Source organism: Triplophysa rosa, linkage group LG19 (assembly GCF_024868665.1).
Source record: "Triplophysa rosa linkage group LG19, Trosa_1v2, whole genome shotgun sequence".
Classification (NCBI taxonomy): domain Eukaryota; kingdom Metazoa; phylum Chordata; class Actinopteri; order Cypriniformes; family Nemacheilidae; genus Triplophysa; species Triplophysa rosa.
The window spans coordinates 5761085-5782967 of record NC_079908.1 but is presented as its reverse complement, the minus strand read 5'-3'; the positions used below and the strand labels follow the sequence as shown (position 1 = coordinate 5782967).

The window sequence follows — 21883 nt, the reverse complement described above, 5'->3', positions numbered from 1 at the left end:
TTTGTTTAGCACAGGGAAGGTGGGGCGAAGTGATGATGGGTGACTACGTCTGAAACTTGTTTCGTAAGGACAGTATCAGTCATAAAAAAACAAAAACAATCAAATGTACACTTCTGAAGTTTTGGACGGCTCATTTTTAGTAACTGTTTTGTTAAACTGTTGTTTTGAGCTCAGTGTTATGCCAGTACTTTGTAATTTCTGTGTACAAGTTATAATAACGAAATGTATAAATGCGTAAAAATATTTTTTTGTTTTTTTGTGAGTATGGTCGATAATAAAAAAAATGTATGTGATTTTAGTATTCAGCATGTTAAACTTAAAAAAAGCTAAACAAATATATATTTTTTATTAATTTATTAAAATAAATGCTGTTCTCCAAACTTTCTCCAAATTTGCTTGTAAGGCATTTTTCACTAATTTCAAACAATAGCGCAACTATTCATAAAAGACACATCCAACCATAATAATAATTCTACCTGATTCTAGCATTCTTTTACTTTGTAGTGTCAGATGTTTTCATCTCAGAAACATGAAACATCATCTCACATGAGAACAATAGACAGATGAGGTTCTGGAGAAACAGTCCTTTAGCTCATTCCTTCAATATTTACAATTATGTTTAGCGAGAAACACACTCAGAAGCCAACGCATCGAAATATCAGATGTTTGTTGTCATTCGTGCATTTGTTTTGTACTTTTGTAATTCGCGGTGTTTTGTGTTTTAATGGCAGATCTCATTGGTGACGGTTCCTCCTCTGGATTCTTCTTCACCAGCTGTGAGAATGGTGGAGCTGTGTTCTTCATCCATGACCTGCATGCCCGGCACATGTGAGTGACACACACCACCATCACTGAAAACATTCACAACACACACTTTCAGATCACACAATGCTTATATACTCCATTACACAAAACTTTGAATCAAAGATAATATAAATTAACAAGATGGGCCACTGCCATTACTATGAATGGGAAGGAAATGCAGGAAGTCCCGCCTTTCAGTAAAAAGAAAAGTCAATCGATAAAGACTGAGGATTCTCTGAGACGGAGCTCTACTCGGAGTCTCATAATGCACTTCCCGACCTGTGTGCATGCGCAGTAGCTTAAGCGACCTTGAAAAAGGTGTTTTTAAGCACCGTTTAAGCTTAAGAAAAGGTTATGGTACAGTTGATGTCAGTTTTATAAGTCCAGTGTGTAATTATTTGGAGGATCTGTTGACAGAAATGTTCAGAGGTGAATAAAGACCTTACACAATGAAGCGTTATGTTTTTATTACCTTAGAATGAACTATTTCTATCTACATACACCCCTTACATGAAATTCACCATCTTGTTTCTACGGTAGCCCTAAATGGACAAACTACTCTACAGAGCGTGTTTCGTAAATACATTATCTCCTTCAGCAAAGAAAGGGGGGCTTCGAAAGGGAGGCGGAGCTGTGAAGTGAGCCGTTGGTTGCAATTCGCAACCTCACCACTAGATGCCGCTAAATTTCAAACACTGGACCTTTAATTGTTGGACAGGAATATGTCATTTAATTATATGTCATTTAAGCGATTTTAGAAATATCTGTCTTCCCCCATTCATGTAGATAGGACTGTGGTCTTGCTATGTCTGAAACAGCTGCCCGGAGGCATGCTACATGGCCTCCAAGTGGCACGACTTCCAGAAGCAGACTTTGGTGCAAATCAAATGTTGTGAAGTGATGCTTTATTTTGGTTTTATTTCAGCAATTTTACTTTGCTTTTGACTTTTTGAAGTGCAGCTATAGTTTGACAGTTAGCATGACGTATATCGACGTGCCCGAGACCACTAATGAAAATGCTTTTATTTTGAATTTCATTTCTGAACAAATACAAGTTAAATGGTCCCATAGATATGGTTCTAAAAAATGTTTGGACTAGTGGTATTAAGCGTTGCTATAGGACCAGAACAGCACATAAAATGATCATTTTACAAAGATTATTATTTTAAATAAAACAAATGAGTTTACTCTGTAGACAAAGAGCTTCTTATTTATTTTTCCTACTAGCTTTTATTTGTTTTCAGTTTTTCAGGTTAACCTGAATGAAACTATTCCACAATTATTCAATATTTTTAAACGTGTATTGATATTTCAAGTAACCAAATGACAAAACCGTCCATCAAAGCACTGTAGATGTGACTCCAGATCTCTCCTCCGTCAGTTTAGCGATGACTCCATCATTAACTCTATTGTTATTTATGAAAGTTATTGTGTTTGTTACGCCGCCTCTATTTTGCGATCAATCACGATGAAGGAGCAGATCAGGTGAAGCGCTCTGGCACAGACTTAGTCCTCACGGGAATGAAGTGCTTCATCAGCACAACTTCACTTCCTCTCACTGGAGGAATGATGAGAGCCGGACCAGAGCTCATGTTTGATCTGCTCTTTACCCACAATCCCACAGAGAGATGGATCATGGCGTTCCTCTTAAATAATGCTCTTCTAGCTGAGAGCATTTCCCCGTGATGAGATGATGATGATGATCATGACCGTGACAGACGTGTGATGGTCTTTGTTTACCAGTTACAACGAAAAACATTGTGTCAGTTACGGTGCTGGGGTCCGAGGAAAAGTACTGAAGTTTGTTTCTCTTTGCAGATTTTCAATGAAATGTGGTTTTAATCCTGTTTATTCAAAAAAGTTATGGTCCGGTGAAGTTATAAATTAGTGTATTACAAATTATTACAAAGAACTTTTTTCCCTCAAGAATATGAAGAATATAAAGGTACATTATGAATCCACCAATACTGCTAAGTGTTCACTTTTAACCATCCAGGACTTTATTACTCGGTCTCTGAGCTGTTGCAATCGTCCCCTTTAGTGTCTGCGGCAGGAATGTTTCAGAGCGTCCCGTGAGTCTTTAGAGCCTTTAGCGAAGCCACACCTGCCGTCCCAGCGGAGACTCCAGCATCTGTGCGGCTCTCCACTGCGTGACACTGATCTCAGCTCCTGTACCGCAGGATCAAAGAGAACAAACCCTCACGCACCGTATCGTACACGGACTTCAGAAAGAAACACACGAGTAATAATGAGCCTGGAAGTGATGTGCGAACTCCTGGGATCGACCGGGACATTTCCACAGAACTTGCCAGACCTCTGTGAGGATTGAGATTTGAGGTTTTAATTTTAGGTGCGTGTTTCTTATTTTCCCACCTGGGTCTCTCTGGCGGCTAGTTTCACGAAAAGCTATTACTCTGTTCTTCCTAGATTCTGGATCTTACCCTAGTTTGACAGAATAAAGTAGTGAGCTTCACTGTAAAATAAAAATGCGTAAAGAAACGAAAAAATTCTGTCTGCTGGATTGACAGAAATATACTGTCAAATAGTAGTTTTTCCTGTCAAACTACAGGATATAAGGATATATATAATAAATAGTTTTCTCCGTTTTTCTTGTAAATTTGCTGTCGTCTTCTGTAATTTTACAGTTTTTGACAACATTTCAAAAATAAACTGTAAAAAATAAAATCTTATATATTAATAAAACTGAAATTTTCAGCCGTAAAATAATGGGTTTTCCCTGTAAGATTTTTTCCTGGTTTCCTTGTTAATTTGCTGTCTTTTTCTGTAATTTTTCTGACTGTAAATTATGTTTTTTTTACAGTGTTGGTTTAGTTCTTTGTTTTCTCAGATTCATTTTGTACTTAAAGCAACACGGCCCAAAATGTCAGTAAATATATTTGTGGGAAAAAATATCATTAAGAGATATTTAATATTTTTTTCTAAAAAAAACTGTGAAAATAAGTGTAAATATATTATTGTATAATAATTATTTTCACTGTGAAATTATTTTCACTGTGAAAATAAGTGTAAATATATAAAACAGATGTTTGTCTGTATGCTGAGATAGATAAACGCATCCCCACGAGTAATATCTAATAGAGAGTGGTGATCGGGCGGTGAAGCGAGACACGAGAAGCGATGTGCTGTCGAGTATAATGCTGATGAACAGACGCGGGCTGGCTTTATAGTAAGCCCGTTGTACTAAAGTGATAATGTCCAAATTTGGCACATCAAGAATGTATTTTTACACTGCATACGAAAGCAGCATGTTCGCGTTGCTCTCAGCACATGAAAGAGCGTCTACGGCACCATGCCAAAGTCCGTTTAACGAAAGTCATGCCACTCGGCGGCCTTTCGGACAGCTATTTACGTCATAGCAAGAGCGCCTCCAAGCAGCTATTTAGCATTGCATTTCTTCCAATTTATTGTAATGGCAGTGATGCACCTTGTTAATATATTATCTTTGGCCTTTCCCATTGAGCGCATGTTTACTTCCATTACAGCAATCGCAAGTTTTGCATTACGTCATTTTAAATACTCTGATGCGCAAAACCTCTTCAAGAAGCTTATTTTACTGGCATGATGATGAACAGTAAACCAAAAACTGCCGTGAGCTGCCAGTGTAAATCTTCACATTCATTCAATACACCAGGAATTTGTACAAGTTGTTTTTTGCTTAAAGATAATAAAATAAGTCAAGTAAAATAAAGAGAATTATAGTAAAAAAAAAATTCTTAAGTTTCTACTGTTCCTGTCACATAAGCATAAAACAATCAAAAAACACTTTAATGTGCTGAAGCCACCAGAACCGAACCGACAACCGTGGGCCAAAACCGAGGTGGGTGAGCTGTATTGTTGCATCCCTAATTACTACATGTATTTTTGGAAAGTGTCAAATTATTTTATATGTGATAACCTGGATTTTCATGACAGTTTTCATGTGTCAGTCTTTCACATTGCTGTTGGACGACTTTATGTCACTCCTGAGGTTTGATTTTGTTGAAATTCAACAGACACTGGACTGGAATGACCACAGTACATCTAGACATGCTGATTAAAGACGGCTGTATGTGGACTTCATGGGTACACAGTTGCCACTTTTATTTGTCCTAACCGTCTACTGTTCATTCTTTTAACAGATTTGGTCCACCTGAACTGCTCGTCTTCAAATTCAGCCCAGGAAGATCTCGCTCCCGTTGTGTCTCGACTGTTCCACGTTCCCAGCGTTCCTGGAGAGGAACCTTCAGAAGGTAACACCAACCCCAGCTCCATCACTGTCCAATAACCCCCTCCTGTCATCCAAACTCAATACTGTTCTTCAGTTCCTCATGAGCGTTGACCTCCGATCGCACTCGCAGATCTGCTATACATCCTGCTAACAGTACTTAACTAACCTTGCCGGCCGTGTCAGAGAGAGATCATCTCTTCTCCTCTCTAAAGAAGAAAGATCTGGCTCCGGCGTGACATTCAGAGAAGGGCTTGCGTGGGGACGTTATTGCCGATAACAGTGATTGATATTGATGGTGGTGTGGCAGGCAGGGGCCAGGCACGGCTCCCATTGATTCCCATTACGCTCTGTCAAGGTCCGCTCGGCTCCTTAGAGCAAATCTGAGCACGTCCTGTCACGTATGACCTCACGTTACCTTTAGGTCGCTGGAGCCCGTTGTGAATTCGGAAAGATGCGATTTGATATTTTGCAAACTGCTTTTTAGTCTTTAGGTAACGTTTTTATCTTTTTCTATTGATTCTAGCAGAGAAGTTCTTCTGTGGTGCAACAGAAATGACGCATTTTGAGCGTGCCTGTTTCTGCGTGTAAGCGCATGTGCTCAGGTGCAAGACGCGGGACCCCGCTGGGCGACACGCAGCCTTTTTATCACAGGAATGAGCTAGTACTATTTTAATTAAAATGTCAGAACAAATACTGGCAGAGGACTTGAGGATGAATCGCTAGATAAGGAGAGCAGTGGGCCAGAACAGGTCAGAGAGACAAAGTCACCAGGGCAGATCTTCAGTCATCCCCATGGTCAAACACCGCGCGTGTGTGTGAATCTTTTGTGAGTCTGCTTTCATCTCGATGGAGTCATTAGGAATCAGCAGCAGCTGGTGCTGATGGAATTCTCAAATTCCTGGGAATTTTGTTGCCGGGGTTGGAAAATTTGAACTCTTCGATCGTACATCGTCTTTTGCTTCTTTTTTTATGGACAAATCATCTTGGAGAGTATGATGTCATAGATTCTCGAGCTCGTTTGGTTTGAGTCTGTAAGCAACCGCATCATTCAGTTCACCTTAGCAACCGCTTAGCAATACCCTGGCAACCGCTCGCAACACGTAGCGTTATGACGGCAAGTGTATCACGGCCGTGAAAACTCACATTTTGTTCATAAATGTCTTTTAGATGTCAGTTTACCTTGTGTGTGTGAGGCGGCGTGCCAGTGTGGTTTGGGGTGTTTTGCAGCTGCAGGCGTGTGTTATCCCCCGTCACGAATGCTGCTGCTGTATGCTAATCTGACATTTGTCACATCTGGGAGCATGTGTGCATGTGTTTGTATGACCAAAAAACGACACAGTTCTCTGGCTGGCAGCCCAACTCCTGCATACTTTCACAGATTTCACTGAATCACAAATTCCAATGCTAACGCGAGTTAATATAACCACCAAACTATCGGTATCGGCAGATATCACTCTAATTAATCGCCTGACGGTATCGTTGAAGAAATGTATCAGCGCATGCATATACACTGAAAAAAATGATTATGTGCCTTAGTAGATTTTATGAAAAGAAATTATTAAAATCTCCTTCATATAATTATGTTCCTGTTTTTAACAATAAAATTGAGTTAAAATAACGTAAAAATCTTGGGAATAAAATCTACTAATTTTGGTTGTTAAGATTTTAATTATTTTGTGTGAGTAATTTTATGAAGTGAATCCAACTCAATTTTATTATGTTACACACATTTAAATTGGTCAAATTAAGTTTACTTATTTATTTTGTGTTGAGACTACATAAATCATTTTTGTAGATATAACTACCTTGGCAGTTGATCTGTAGTTCCCAGCATGCTATGTTTCTGACTGCATTAGGAGATTAGTTTTCCGGATTAACTGTCATTTTTAGTGTTTTTCAGTAAAAATAAAGACTTGTTCGTGTTTTGTGTTGATTTACCTTTGAGATTTAGGAGAGTTTTGGTATTATTTTTAAGTTTTTTTTTTTTTTAATTGTTACTGTTGTTCAGAAGAGCGGTGCTTGTGCCTAGCCTGAGGGAGGCACGATATTACTCATGAAGTGTGTTATTTCACTTATTAAGCAGTAACTGTGCTAATGTCAGTACAGAGATCACCAGTCTCTTCTGACTTGACCATCCATGTTGTAAAAAAAAATTTCAATATGAAAGTCAGTGATCCGTGAAGTTTGAGTTAGACACGTTTTTGTTCAGCGTAATTTTTTTTCTTAACTTTAACATTTACTTGATATTTTAACAAAAACTAAATGTATTTAATAAGTAGAATTTACTTAATTCTGGTTAGTAAGTTGTACTTGAATTATAGCAGCAAATTTTACTTAAAAAAAATTCTGTGCAAATTGTTACAAGGATTTTATTAAATAATTTTTTTCAGTGTACTTATGTATAGAACAGATGACGCATTCAGCTACATCACAATAGCTCATCATCACAAATTTTTAAAACTATGGAAACTTCAACCTCTTAAAGGGATAGTTCACCCAAAAATGAAAATTCGTTCATCATTTACTCACCCTCAGATTGTTCCAAACATGTATAAATGTATTTGTTTTGCTGAACACAAAGAAAGATATTTGGAAGAATGTCAGTAACCAAACAGATATCATCCCCCATTTACAGCCCTAGTAGGGAAAATAAATACTATGGGAGTCAATAGGTGATGAGATCCGTTTTGTTACTGACATTTTCCCAAATATCTTTTAGAAATGTATACACGTTTGGAACAATCTGAGGGTGATGATGACAGAAGTTTCATTTTTGGGTGAACTATCCCTTTAAGCTCTGTCACTCCCCGCGTACCCACCAGTGGGGCCAATATTGCATCATCAAATCTATAAGTCGTGGAGCACAAAACTAGACATATATGGTATCTTTTGAAAGCTTAGAACTTAACAGTCCAATCGATTTTGCATTTCTGAATTCATCTTTACAGAACCCACCCCTCCCCCTGTGATAATCATACAAATAACATTCAATTTCATATCACACAAACTCACAAAACATGAGTCATGTATTGTCAAATTATTGTTACAATTTAGAGGGTTTTCTGTAAAATGAGACCATTTTGATCAGTTTACTGATACTCCAATGTGTGCGAGTAAGGGACACTTTAAAAAAAAAAGGCAAAATATGCACCAGAGCTACAGAGGTTAAAGGGATACTTTCACCAAAAATGAAAATTCTGTCATCATTTACTCACCTTCGAGTTGTTCCAAATCTGTATCAGTTTCTTTGTTCTGATGAACACAGAGAAAGATATTTGGAAGAATGCTTATAACCAGACAGATCTTGCCCCCCATTGACTACCATAGTAGGAAAAAAACAATGTAAGTCAAAAGCGTCCGAGAACTGTTTGCTGTCCTACATTCCTCAAAATGTCTTCTTTTGTGCTCAACAGAACAGAAAAAAAGACCAAGTATTTTTTCCTACTATGGGAGTCAGGCGAGATCTGTTGGGTTACAAGCTTTCTTCCAAATATCTTTCTCTGTGTTCATCCAAACAAAGACATTTATACAGATTTGGAACAACTCGAAGGTGAGTAAATGATGACAGATTTTTGGGTAAAGCATCCTTTTAATGTCATGTTAGTTATTGCGTTCGCTTTGTTGTATTGTGTTAGTTAAGCAAATAATGTCTGGGTGTACATAAAATCACATAACAATAAATGTTTATTAGAAATGCACCGATACAATACTAATACTCATTTTAAATGGTCAATGTTCCATGTTTCCCCTCAGATCATGTTCCTCTGTGTCTGTACACTCCTCCCTGCTCCTATTTTCAGCCTTCAGTCTGTTGTCAGTTAAAAAGCTCAACACTTTGTGTAAGGGTGACCTGGCATCATTCAGAGGGAAGGGCGGGCGGAGAGATGGGTGGCGTGTTTGAAGCGGCGTTAAACATTGATGCCTCCACACCTCTCCCCTTCTCCAAATTAAGCAAATCGTCGGGCCACTCCGGGCAGGAAAAGGAACACGCGTCATAATTGTGTGACATTTGGGTAATGACCGTACTGACATTTCAGACCGACACCTTCTCCCTGGCTTTTTCCAGCCTTTCTTTTCCCACCTTTTGGCAGCAGAGGCTCGTGTATTTAAAGGGTAATGATACAGACTGACAGCTTTACGCTTTAAATGAAGCAGCGCCACACACACACACTTGAGAGTCTCTTTTCTTACGGTGTACCATTGAGCCCGTCTAGCTTAAGATGTCATGAAAGAGATGGAAGAAAAAGAGATGACCCACAAAATATTAACAATGACTGATCTCATGATAAATCGGCTTTAAAGAAATATTCCAGGTTGAAGTAAAAAGGATGGTTCGGCCAAAATATCTTTGAAAAGAAAGTCATATACAGGTTTTGAATGACATGATGGTGAATATGACAGATTTTTGTGCGAACTGTCTCTTTAAATCTGGTCATGATGTTGCGCTGTCCTTGGTGCTGAATTTCTGACTGTTTCTTATAATCCAAGGGCTTCCAAACGTTTTTCTTCCAAGGCCCACTTAGACACGTGTAATCCATCCCAAAATGTTTCTACAAAACGGTGTCAATTCTAAAACGTTTTAAATGACAGAATAATTGAAATTGACTGTTGTGTTTGTAGATCCGGAGGAGAGCATCAAGCCCTCAGTGCTGTGGGTCATGTACTTCAACATGAGGGACACGTCTGACCTGGACAACAGCAGCTACAGTCTGCCGAGCAATGTTCACGTGTGCACCGGTCCTGACAGCAATTTGGGCAGCGACTACTCCATCAAACTGGTGAGTCCAGCAGAGGGAGGCAAACATCAGCTGTGTTATGGATCAGAGAACTCTTGAGTGCTGTATTGTGACCGGTCTTTGAGAATTTGATTGGAAAAAGTGTGATATTAGTGACTGATCTCAAAACACGAGACACAGTTGTGTGTAACTGTGACGCGGTCTGTTAATGTCTTTTTACTCAGTTAATATGAAAGATAACAAGGTTCACAGAATGTAGAAAACAGTAAATCACCAAATAATGTCTTTAGCTGGGTTTTCACAGAATGGGTCACACACAGTTCAATACAATACAATAAGTACAATACACAATTCACAGTCTAAAAGTATTATATGAGTAGTGTAGTAGTAGTATGAACAAAATTTAAAAGAAAGAATCAAACTCAAATCACAGGTTTATTTCCCAAAAATGAAATCAACACATTTATTTATTTCAGTATATTTTTCGACAGCATTTTTAGTTTATACAACATGTTATACACTATTTTGTATATATAAACGACTTCCCTTTTCATTTTCCTTTTTTTGTAGCACTACACAAATTGTATTTGTATAAACAAAATACAACCAACAGAACATTTAGAACTGAATCAAAATGGAAATTTAATTTTATTATAATTATATAAAAAAAGTGACAATATTTAGGGTTTAATTGAACTTTGTATATGTATCTGTATAGGTGACTTCATAATATGACAAACTATATTTAACACTTTTTTTTTAATTAAGAGTCCCTGTGAACTGAAAGTTGCGTCGTTAATACCATATTCTGATGCATTTCTGAGTGAACCGGAATATCGAATGAGAAAAATAGTGGGTGTGACTTGTGTTTTTCATTGCGAATTGATTGGATGTATAAAATCTTTTCAAATGGAACTGGCAGCAGGACGACAGTTGGAGAGGCGGAGTTAGCAAAAGCTCCGCCCAAGTTGTCTGACTTATGTCATCAGAGATGGAAAACCACTAGAGGGAGGAAGTGTCATTTCAGATTTTGATTGAAGATTATGAGGAAACATGAATTTTGAAAAGAGAATAACCCACACTGACAATCTATGTATAATAAACACTGCAATATTTCGTGACAAAATAGGACTTTTATTTTTTTATTTCACAGGGTCTTTGTGAAAGGATTAAGAAAGAAAGCTAAACCCTAAGGGAGAACTTCTTAAAGCTGTTAAAGCACAAAAAACATGTTGACGTTGTCACGTGTTGGCAGCTCAAGCAATAGGACTAAACAGACATCAAATTGTATTTTTATATCACATTATACCATGCCATATATATATATGTATATATATATACAGTATATTACTACACCCCTTTTACTCACTGAAATCTTTTTCTTTCCCATATATTAAAATACATTACATGGTGCATTGATGCGTTGCATTAGGTCGGTGGTGATTGGCTAAAAGACAAGTTTGATGTCACATTCGATTCAAAGCTTTGGGTACATCTCAAACAAGCATATAAGTGATCAGATTAATGTATGTTGCACCCAAACCTTTCAATACGACTTTTATAGTTTCCACTTTTATGGTTTAACATAGTGGTTTCGTCATGATGGTTTCTACCTTCGTGTTTTGTGTGTTTATTCGCAGGCCGAGTCTGTGTTTCATCAGCTCCTGCCTGACGAAGAATTCTGTCCTCCCGCTCCCAACCCGGAGGACATCATCTACGACGGCGAAGGCCCGCAGGCCGAGGGCGCTGGCTTTGACCAGACTAATAACACAGAAGCAGATCAAAACCAGGCAGAGGAAGAAAGTGCCGCCGTGGAAACGGACAGCTCTGATCCTGCAGAGAAGATAGACGGTGTTGCCCAGGAAACTCCCCTGGAAAGCGCTCAGACCCCACTCTCTGAGGAATAGCCCCTTCACACACCATTCCTCTCATCTTCATAATCACTCCTCCTCCCAATGCCCATGGAGGAGAACATATGGTTTCCCCAAAAACACTGGCATTATATCCTGCTCCGAGCGAGCCAACACGCTGCAGTGCCCAAGATTCAGTAAAAATATGTTCCCGTGTCCACCACCACTGAAACGATCGTGCCTTTCGTCTGCATCAGCTGAAATACCCTTTGTCGTTTTTGTTTGTTGTGTTTATTGTAAACGGATTACTTTTTATAAAACAGGATGTTCTCATTTTCTCCGTAATTGTGTACATGTGTGTTCACAACTTTGCATGGTGCCTTTCATAAGACTCGGTTACGGAAGCTGAATGATTTTCATCAGATGGAAAGATACATTTTAAGCGAGACAAACACATTTCATATCTGAATGCTGTAAACATAAAGTCCCACCAATCCAGTTCTCTGTATCACATCTCTACACATTTCAAAACGGCGTCTTGCTATATTTGTATCATCCAAAAATGCTTGCTGGCATTAAATATTTATTTGAAGTAAATACTTGAAGTCTCTCTGTATGTTTAAATCGGATGCATTGAAATGTTCTAGCCACGCTGCAGCGTTTGAAGAAAACGTGTGTTCAATATTCCAATTTAATCTGAGACTGGTATATAAACTGTGACGCTTGGAATCGAACATTAGCGATGCACAGAAGAATCAAACGGCAGTGGGTTTACCTGCCACGCAGGAGAGAAAGAACACAGTTTGATGACATTTGCTTTGCACTGCCACGGCTGAACAGATGGCTCATTATGGCTGCGAGAGCGCAGTCCTCCCTCACCGCGCTCGCTGTCTTTGTTTCCGTGGAATTTGATATGGGCTCTGCTGAGGGTATTTACTCCTTCTGCAGGGGAAGAATTACTGCTGAACACATGGCCCAGGTTAGTCCCAGACCAGAGCAAGTGTGCTGTTCCTGCTAGGCCACCGGGATCACAGATGAGTGTTTGGCGACGGATGCGTGTCACATACTGTACCGGATATAGAGTCTAGTGTATTCTTTGCGTTGTGTTTGTTTTCAGGATGCATGATTGTGCAGGACAAGAACGCAAAATGTGTGTTTTCATATTAGAGTAGACAACGTCGTGCAGGTGAAGATGAACAAGAATTAATGGACAAATAGAAATTCATTCAATTCAGAATTTCAATTTTCAACAAAAGCACTTAGAAATGAATTTAAATATAATTAAACTATAATGAATTAGAAATCAACTTTATTTGTTTTGTTTTCCAATACAATTATTATCATCCTTAAAAAACTGTCTCACACACACACAAGAAGATATTTTGAGAAATGGCTCAATGGTTTTGTGTCCATACAATGGAGGTCAATGTTGTTTGGTTACCAACATTCTTCAACATATTTTTTTTGTGTTCTGCAGAAGAAAGTTATAACGTCATACGAGTGAGTAAATAATGAAAGTATTTTTAAATTGATTAAACTTTTCAAGAATCAAAATGATACAAGATCGTATATACAATAAAGAACAATCTAACTGAAGTATGTAAATAGAATGCCTGAACAAAAAAAACGTGTAAATTTAAAAATGATTTTAAATTACATTCTTTTCCTACCCCGTTATAAAAAAGCTTTTTCTTGTTTTAAGCGAACGATTCATTTTCAGATTCAAAAGAATCGTTTTAAGCAAAAGAATCATCAAATAATTGTATTATGATTGATTAAATTGTATTAAATTGATGAATGCATTAAAAAACACTGAATTTTTTCAATATAATATTAATATAATGATCAATTGTAAATAATTCGATGACCTTATTTTTAATTAATTTGCGTTAAATTGATATTTAAATTGATATTGTGTTAAATTGATCATATTAAATTGAATCACTTAAGTGTCTTGTTAATTGTATCATCATTACACATGAGTACCATACATCACAAAAACTCTCCTGTGAGAGTCTCCTGTGTAAAGCTGTTCATACCCATCGAGTGCCTTTATATCGGCTTCATGCGCCGTGATCGATTTCCCCCATTTTCTTAATTTCATGACAATCCTTTATCTTCAGCATTTTGGTTTCATCTCATTGTTTTGGGGGCATCATATTATTTTCTTCTCTCTTGAATGACCTGCCTGCTCAATAGCATCATTGGGAATCAATTTTCTGCATGGAAAGTCTTGACATTCAAAAGCGAAAGGGTAGAATGTGCCACAGGCGAGACACCTAGCGGGACCCACACTTCTCCTGCACTATGGGGTGTGTTCGGTGGGAGAAATCTTCAGGGACTCACTCTGAGGTGTTGTGAAAATGTTTCTAAACAAATTAAGGATGGCGCAAACCGTTTTTTTTTGTTTGCCTAAGATGCTTTAGGCTATGTGTGATTTTATCTCTCTCAAGCAAGCCGCATAACATGTTGTCTTGGAATGTAAACGAACGGGACACAAGGCAATCACATGCATAAACTGTATTGAAACATCAAAGCAAAATATACTCTTACATAAAGAGATTTTATTTTAATATTCATTTTATTTAGTTATTTTGTATGGTTAGAATTTGTTAATGGATGTCTTGTTTATAACACCATATAGGCCGTTGAGAATGACCTTTAACCTTTATAGTACAGAATGCAAAAAATCTGATGGTAAAACCATGATACTTTAATTTACACCACTTTGGTTGTTTACAATAGTAATATCATATTGTTTTTGCATTTATTTCAAAGAATACCATGGTACATGCAGAGCCATTGAGAGAGAGAGAGTTCTGCCAACGGAAGTCCAAAACGCTGGAGCGTCACGTGATTCATGGAGCCTTCAGACAGTTCCAGGAAGTTATGTTTTCTCTTTAAATGCTTTATTTCTTTCATTTTTTTATTCATTAAATGGCTTCGTCTTTAAATGGGTTAAAAGTTTACCTCAGTTGGTCTGTTTAGTCGCGGCTCGATGCGTAACTAGTAACTTTCGGGAACTATTGAGAGCCTCCATGAACCGCCATTGCTGTGAAAAAAACGTTCCATTGGACTCAACGGAGTTGACGCAACTCTCTCTCTCTCTATGGCTCTGGGTACATGTACGTCCAAATGATGTATTCCAAATGGGTACCGCGTTTAAAACAACACGAGTACTTTACGTCTTAGACTTCTAAGAGAACAATTGCTACATTAGGAATTTACTAATTGTATTTTTGATAAATAACTAATGGAATCTAATAACACGAGGACACATGCAGTCAATATTTGATCATGATGATGAAGCAGGTCACATCTAATGTGTGCTGTGCTGACATCTAGTGGCTGAATAATGAAATTACACGAGCTCAATGCACATTTGGACTGGATTTTTTTCTGATTTGGCAAATAAATAAATGAACACCATGTTTTGTTCATGTAAAGTCAAAATTTTCAGATTGTATTTATTTATTACAAAAGCATAATTTTGACCCGATGCCTACTGAAAACCTTAATAAAAGAAAAACAAATGCACGTTTAAACGCATTTATGTTTTATATTATTGTGTCATCTTATCTTAAGTCAATGTTAAAGAACAATTATTTATTTAGCAAATTCTATTTGATAAAACCTCCTTATAAACATGTCTCAAAGAACAGTTTTTGGCGTGGTTGTGTTGTAAGGAGCTTTGGTTTGATCGAAAATAAATTTAGGGATATTTTGTATTTTCACATCGTAAAACAGTGTTTTTGTGTATGAAAGTATAGCGTTTAAAATGTGGTTTAAATGACCTGTGAATGCATGTTCATTTATTTATTTTATATAACCACTATTTTAACAAAACATAAGTCGTGAACGTCAAAAAGACACCATTATTCGTTCAAAACACCGTTTTTAAATAAATAAACAAACATCATCTGTCCGCGTCACCTTGTGACCCGGAAGTGAATAATTAAGCCCACAACAAAGATGGCGACTCCCTCAGAGCACGAGGATTCGTGTGAAGTAAGATCAAACAGCCATTAAATGACAGTTATATAGCCAAATGTATTTGTAAACAATACGTTATTTGATAATAGTTGTTCCGTGTAAGTGTTTGGTTTAAATAAACGGATAAGTTTGACTGTCCGCGCTCTATTGAAGAACGCGAATACACTGATGCCTGTCTGCTGTGTGATGTTCATCATCAAATAAGGTTTTGTGTTTCATAGGAGGAGACTGCAGAAGAACCTAAAGCACCAAAGATACGACAAACACCAGAAGACATCAAACTAGATGCGATTGCCATCACACTCGCCTTCCATCCCAGCCAAGACATCCTTGCAGCTGGAGATATCGATGGAGATATATACCTGTAAGAGATTTTCTTTCTCATATCAATATCATATCAATCATATAACATCACGTGGTCGGTGTTGGTGTGTTTGCCGAAGCATTTTATGCTGAGGGTCACAGAAATCTAGTGATGGACATATGAAGAGTTTGGGAAAAAAATAGATTTTTCAAATGAATGTTTACATGTTTTTATTGTGTTCATTAGCTGTATTTTTTGTGTTAAATCACAACAAACCAACTGCAGTTTGATTGATATTAATTGGAATGCACAATAAAAAAACATGATTTTTGAAAAAAAATAAAATTTCATCTCATTTTGGAACTCTTCATATAATAACTGTGTTAAAATAATGAATACTGTAATACAACGTCATGTCATAATATCATTTAAGTTGTATTTTAATACAATTTATTTTCTTGTAAAATAATTTTATTTCTTTACTAAAAATATGTTGAAGGTTGCTTATTCACTTCCCATGTTTTTTCACTGAGAACTAAAAAATATCCGCTTCCTTTCATTTGTGATCATTGGTTTGCAGATATTCATACTCGTGCACAGAAGGAGAGAATAAAGAGCTGTGGTCATCAGGACATCACCTCAAATCCTGCAGGAAGGTTGTTTTCTCCAGCGATGGACAGAGTAAGTAAACGTTTGCTTGAATCGCAGAGTAATAGATCGGTTTGTGCTGTTTAACATCAACAGCAATTCTGAAATATTGATCCGATGCAACCCAAGTGATATCATGTGATTTCTCTGCTCTGTGTTGCTCAGAATTATTCAGCGTTTCCAAAGACAAGGCAGTTCACATTATGGATGTGGAGGCTGGAAAACTGGTGACACGCATCCCGAAAGCTCACAAGTACCAGACATTCCTCCTTCCGTAACTTCAGTGCTGTAATCTATTGGTTTTTCCCAAATATTCCACAGTTACATCATCTGAACCACTTAAAGTAACGTGTTGGGGAATTAGTTGCATTTGTTACACAGTCTTCTTATCCAACTTACTTGTCTGGCTGTGGTTAACTTAGTCTTGTTTTTGTTTGGAGGGTCTCCATCAATGCCCTGCTGTTGGTGGATGAGAATATATTCGCTACAGGTGACGATGAGGGAACGCTGAAGGTTTGGGACCTGAGGAAAGGAACATCATTCATGGATCTGAAGCACCATGAAGATTATATCAGTGATATCGCTGTTGACCAGGCCAAGAAGATATTGCTTACATCCAGGTACCAATAATACAAATAAATGGGTTCAGTAATGATCATATTGGTTTGGATGGGATTTGAGTAGTTTGACTCCAATTTATACGCCCGGTTTCAATCATTATTAACTGTATATGTTGTAAAACCATGTTAGCCGTTACTGGTTAAACTTATACTTATTAACTGTCTAGTGAGCGATGTGTTTGAGGCTATTTCTGTCATTTGAGTTTCAAAGCTAATAAACTGCTACAGTTTGTATTAAGACAGTTGTTTGTTGGTAACCCGTTATAATGAGGTTGTCTTTGAAAACATTAGTTAATGCACTATGAACAAACAATTGTAATGGCATTAACTAACTTTAATAAGGATGAATAAATGCCTGAAAATCTCATGTAAGCTAATGCGTTTACAAACACTTTGATTTGGGTAGTTGACAGACTAATATGCAAATTTGTCCTGTGGTGTGACGGCAAGAATTTTAGAAAAAAAAGAACTATGAAGATAAATCTCTAGTATGCTACTTTATATGATAAATATCAATATTAATAACATAAAACAATGTAATATTAACAGTTTGTTTTTTCTGTCACACCATAGAACACACGTACGATTTATTCGCCAGCCGTTTGCACTTTTTAATTGGTACTATTCCGTATTATTAGGATCTAGATGAATCCACTAATACTATATTTACTCATACTAAATTTGTAGTGGTTTAATTATTGGTTTTACAACACTATTACGAATAAATTCCAGCTTGACCCCTGTTTTTCTAAAATGAAGTTTCATTTCTGGTTTCATTACCGAATACATCACTTGCTCATCACAGTCATTGATCATTTAGATGTATTTTTAACATTTACGTAAAAAGACAGATAAGAAATTTAGGGTTGGCGTTAAAAAAGTCCGAAATATAACATGAAACGCATCACTTACTAGACATAAATGTCATTTAATTAGTAAATAATAGCTAATATTTTGAAGTAATCATTATTGACATGTTTATGGTTAATCGGATGTACGAAATGGCTCACTGTATTTTCAGTAAATCAGTGTTATGTTCAAAGCATTATTGTGGACCCTTAAAATGAAGTGTTACTAAATCATTTTTTAAAATGTTTTGTATTCATTTAATTGGAATTTTTGGTATTTCGTTGTTTAATGCGATTAACATTTATGTAGTTTTATCTATTCCTCAACTGTTGTTAGTTTATGATGGTTGTGTGTTTTTAACCACAGCGGTGATGGAACTTTAGGTGTATTTAATATCAAGAGACGACGATTTGAACTGCTTTCTGAAATCCAAATTGGAGATCTGACCTCCGTTTCAATAATGAAAGTAAGTGTGAAGCGATGATCTGTCATTGTAACTGCCATCTTGCCTTTTCTGCTATCAGCATGCATACTTTGACTTTGAGCAATCTCATTTTCTTTGACACGCAGAGAGGTCGTAAGGTTGTGTGTGGCTCCACCGAGGGCTCATTACACATCTTCAACTGGGATGGTTTTGGGGCCACCAGTGACTGTTTTGATATTCAGGCAGAGTCTGTGGATTGTATCGTTCCTATTACAGACAGTTTACTGTGTGCTGCCTCTATGGACGGTGTTATCAGGTAAAACATTCTAAATACATAATTATGTCCACATCATTTCATTACTCGCATGAATGAACGAGACTAATACTTTAATATAATATATTCAACTTCAGCGTGTTAGGGCAAGCATCATTGGTGTTGCTCATACTACGTATTAACTTGGGTGTGTAACTCATATTCCATTGGCTCTGTTTGGACATGAATCATACCTTAAAGGGACGGTTCACCCAAAAATGAAAATTCTGTCATCACTTACTCACCCTCAAGTTGTTCCAAACCTGTATAAACACAAAGGAAGATATTTTGAAGAATGTCAGGGACCAAACAGATCTCATCCCCCATGGACATTCTTCCAAATATCTTCCTTTGTGTTCATCAGAACAAAGAAATGTATACAGGTTTGGAACAACTTGAGGGTGAGTTAATGATGACAGAATTTTCATTTTTGAGTGAACCGTCCCTTTAAAACAATCAAGGAAAGATGCGCTATTACTTTAAAGGGATAGTTCACCCACAAAATGCTGTCATCATTTGTTCTCCCACATGTCTTTTTATAATCTGTGTATGACACAAAATTGTGTAATTGTGGGAAGTTTTACATAGGAAAGCTGTTCAAATGTTTAAAATGAGGTCAGTACATTGTAAAAATAGACATTATTTACTTTCATTCTCTAGAGCTGTGAGTGTTCTTCCCAACCGTGTGGTGGGCAGTATCGGACAACACGTCGGTGAGCCCATCGAGGAGATCACACCCTCGAGAGACACAAAGTTTCTGGCCAGCTGTGCTCATGACCAGCTGATCAAATTCTGGGACATCTCCAGCATTCCTGACATGAAGGTTAATGATTATCGGCGTAGAAAGAAGAAAGACGGACGCCTCAAAGCTTTAAGTAATAAAGCTTTTGATACCGGACAGAATTTCTTTGCCGGACTGTTGGACACAAAAGAGGAAAATGATAAAGAAGAGGAAGATGATGAGGAGGACGATGACAGTGACAGTGGAAGCGATTGAACGTTTGTTTTCCAGTGTTGTCATGTTTATTTAAAGGGACAGTGCATCTTTTCAATAAATGGCTTGATCCACTGAATAATACACTCATGAAGCTGACTCATCGGGTCTTGGCGTGTAACATCTCACTTTGAGGGAATGACTTCTCAGTTTATGAGTACTGCTTAGAATAGTCAGATGGACTTTGAAGACAGTTGTATTGTTTTTACATTCTTTTGAGGTTTGACCCTCAGTCCCCATTCTGTTTATTTAAGGAAAAAGTAAAGTTTCATGGAAACTTTCATGGTTGGGCTTGTGGGGGGTGAGACAGTAATCACAGAAGTTTGCTTTTTTAAATGCATGTAGTTGTTTTTATTATTTTCATTTGAAGCCTTGCACAGTTTTGTTATCATAAACATAGCTGTTATGAATAATTCTCAACATAGTAGTTTTTTTTTTGCATCATACAGTCATATACAATTCTATAATGGATGGCAAAATAAAATTATAAATTGTGTATGTCCCTACAAATATATCGTAAGCTTGTTGATAGTAGCTTTTTGTTATTTTAAATTGTGAACCAAGTGTTTCGTATTCTTAGTGGAAACTGTTGGAAATGTCTGAAGACACTAAAAGTCTTCATTTGTAAACAAAAATGTATATATGAAAAATTTCAGGATTTCACGAAGCAAGCTGAATGAGTTTGTTTGGAGTTTTGTGATATTCAATACTGTTTCCAGGTCATTATTCAAATATAAGCAAATGTTTGTGTTAAATCTTCCTTCTAATGCACAAGAAGTTATTGTTATATAGTGTATGTAAATCATCCTGAGATAACATCGATCTCCATTCCATGACAGCTCAGAACAAACTGCCATTAAAGCAAATGTTAACTAAATGACAAACCAATGATATTCTGATCATATAAATTTGAAATGACATCAGCACAGACGGTGTGGCAGTGATAGAAGCTGATTGGCTACTGTAGCCTGTAATTTTTTTATTAAGGAAGAGAATTTCACATTATCATTATAATAAAGTTCATAAACAGTGTTACAACATTTTGATATTAAAGTTAAGACTTTATCTATGACCTGTTACATAGTTCATATTGTCCCTTGTCATTTTGCTGCCACGTTATTCAGAACAAGGTTTTAATAATTAATGTTATTTGTCTTCCAAAGAAAGATCCAAACCAATGAAAAAGTACATCCTGTAATATAATTAGTCACTGTGTAGACAAGTTCTATTGGATAGGAATAAATTCATGGTTGTGGTTCTGTTTAAACCATTAACTTATGTAAAAAATATGTGACTCATTCAGAGAACATTCAATATCTAAATATCATTCAAGTAACAATTTTACAATACAGGCTATTTTAGTAACGATACAAATAGTATAACAAAGTGTACGATTTTGGCATCATCACACACAGTACCAAACACTGGCAACAATTGACAGTATTTTTCTTTATTTAGATACAGAAATATTCAAAGCTTGTACAGAAACAAGTTGGTGTCTACACACATTAAACTCATGCTGCTCAAAGTTCAAACTATTGTCGTTAACCTTTTAAACATCAGATGTTGATAACAGGTTTATTGTCATGTCTGTCTTTACCACTTTACTCAAGAGGTCAAACTGCTTGTTGTGTTGACTTTAACCTGAACCTTATTCTGTCTCGATTCTTAAACAGAGTTCTTGTCTTTCACATGTGTGAGATTAAAGTATTCCTGCAATGCATCATATCTTGCTAGGAAATTAGCCTTGAATAAAACTTTAAAGAAGCAATGTGGAGATTTTAGCGGCATCTAGTGGCGAGGTTGCGAATTGCAACCAACATCTCACTCCACCCCTCCCTCATGAAGCACTGCGGTGGCTGACACGGGACTAAAATGTCGTCACATTTTTATTTCTTTGCCGATGGAGAAAATGTGCTCTGTAGAGCAGTTTGTCGGTTTAGGGCTACTGTAGAAACAACATGACGAATTCCATGAAGGGACCCGCGGTGTATGTAGATAAAAATGGCTCATTCTAAGGTAATAAAAACATAACGCTTCATTATATGCAAGTTCTTTATACACCTCTGAAGACATAGTCATGTATGTTATATTGCATTTCTGTCAATACATTCTCCAAA

General features: G+C 37.0%; 2 protein-coding genes across 2 annotated transcripts in view; both read left to right on the top strand.

Moving 5' to 3' along the window:
* The window catches only part of chm (CHM Rab escort protein), a 53746-nt gene extending 40461 nt beyond the window's left edge, over positions 1-13285 (top strand). The window contains exons 12-15 of the mRNA XM_057360425.1: positions 732-828; positions 4944-5054; positions 9653-9810; positions 11409-13285. Of these exons, the coding sequence (XP_057216408.1) occupies positions 732-828; positions 4944-5054; positions 9653-9810; positions 11409-11675 (633 nt within the window). The 3' untranslated portion in view covers positions 11676-13285. The remainder of the gene's footprint in view (positions 1-731; positions 829-4943; positions 5055-9652; positions 9811-11408) is intronic.
* A 2274-nt stretch (positions 13286-15559) lies between these two features.
* On the top strand, positions 15560-21097 carry wdr55 (WD repeat domain 55). Its single transcript, XM_057361050.1, has 8 exons — positions 15560-15626; positions 15833-15975; positions 16496-16596; positions 16729-16816; positions 17004-17183; positions 18399-18498; positions 18603-18772; positions 19430-21097. The coding sequence occupies exons 1-8, from the start codon at positions 15591-15593 to the stop codon at positions 19764-19766; spliced, it is 1155 nt and encodes a 384-aa protein (XP_057217033.1). The 5' UTR covers positions 15560-15590; the 3' UTR covers positions 19767-21097.
* Positions 21098-21883: the final 786 nt, after the last annotated feature.

Excerpts from the sequence above, each read along its gene's own strand:
- wdr55 (XM_057361050.1), top strand. The coding sequence starts at position 15,591 with ATGGCGACTCCCTCAGAGCACGAGGATTCGTGTGAA. Across the intron at positions 15,976-16,495 it reads ATCGATGGAGATATATACCT|ATATTCATACTCGTGCACAG; the intron begins GTAAGAGATTTT and ends ATTGGTTTGCAG. Across the intron at positions 18,773-19,429 it reads TCTATGGACGGTGTTATCAG|AGCTGTGAGTGTTCTTCCCA; the intron begins GTAAAACATTCT and ends TTCATTCTCTAG.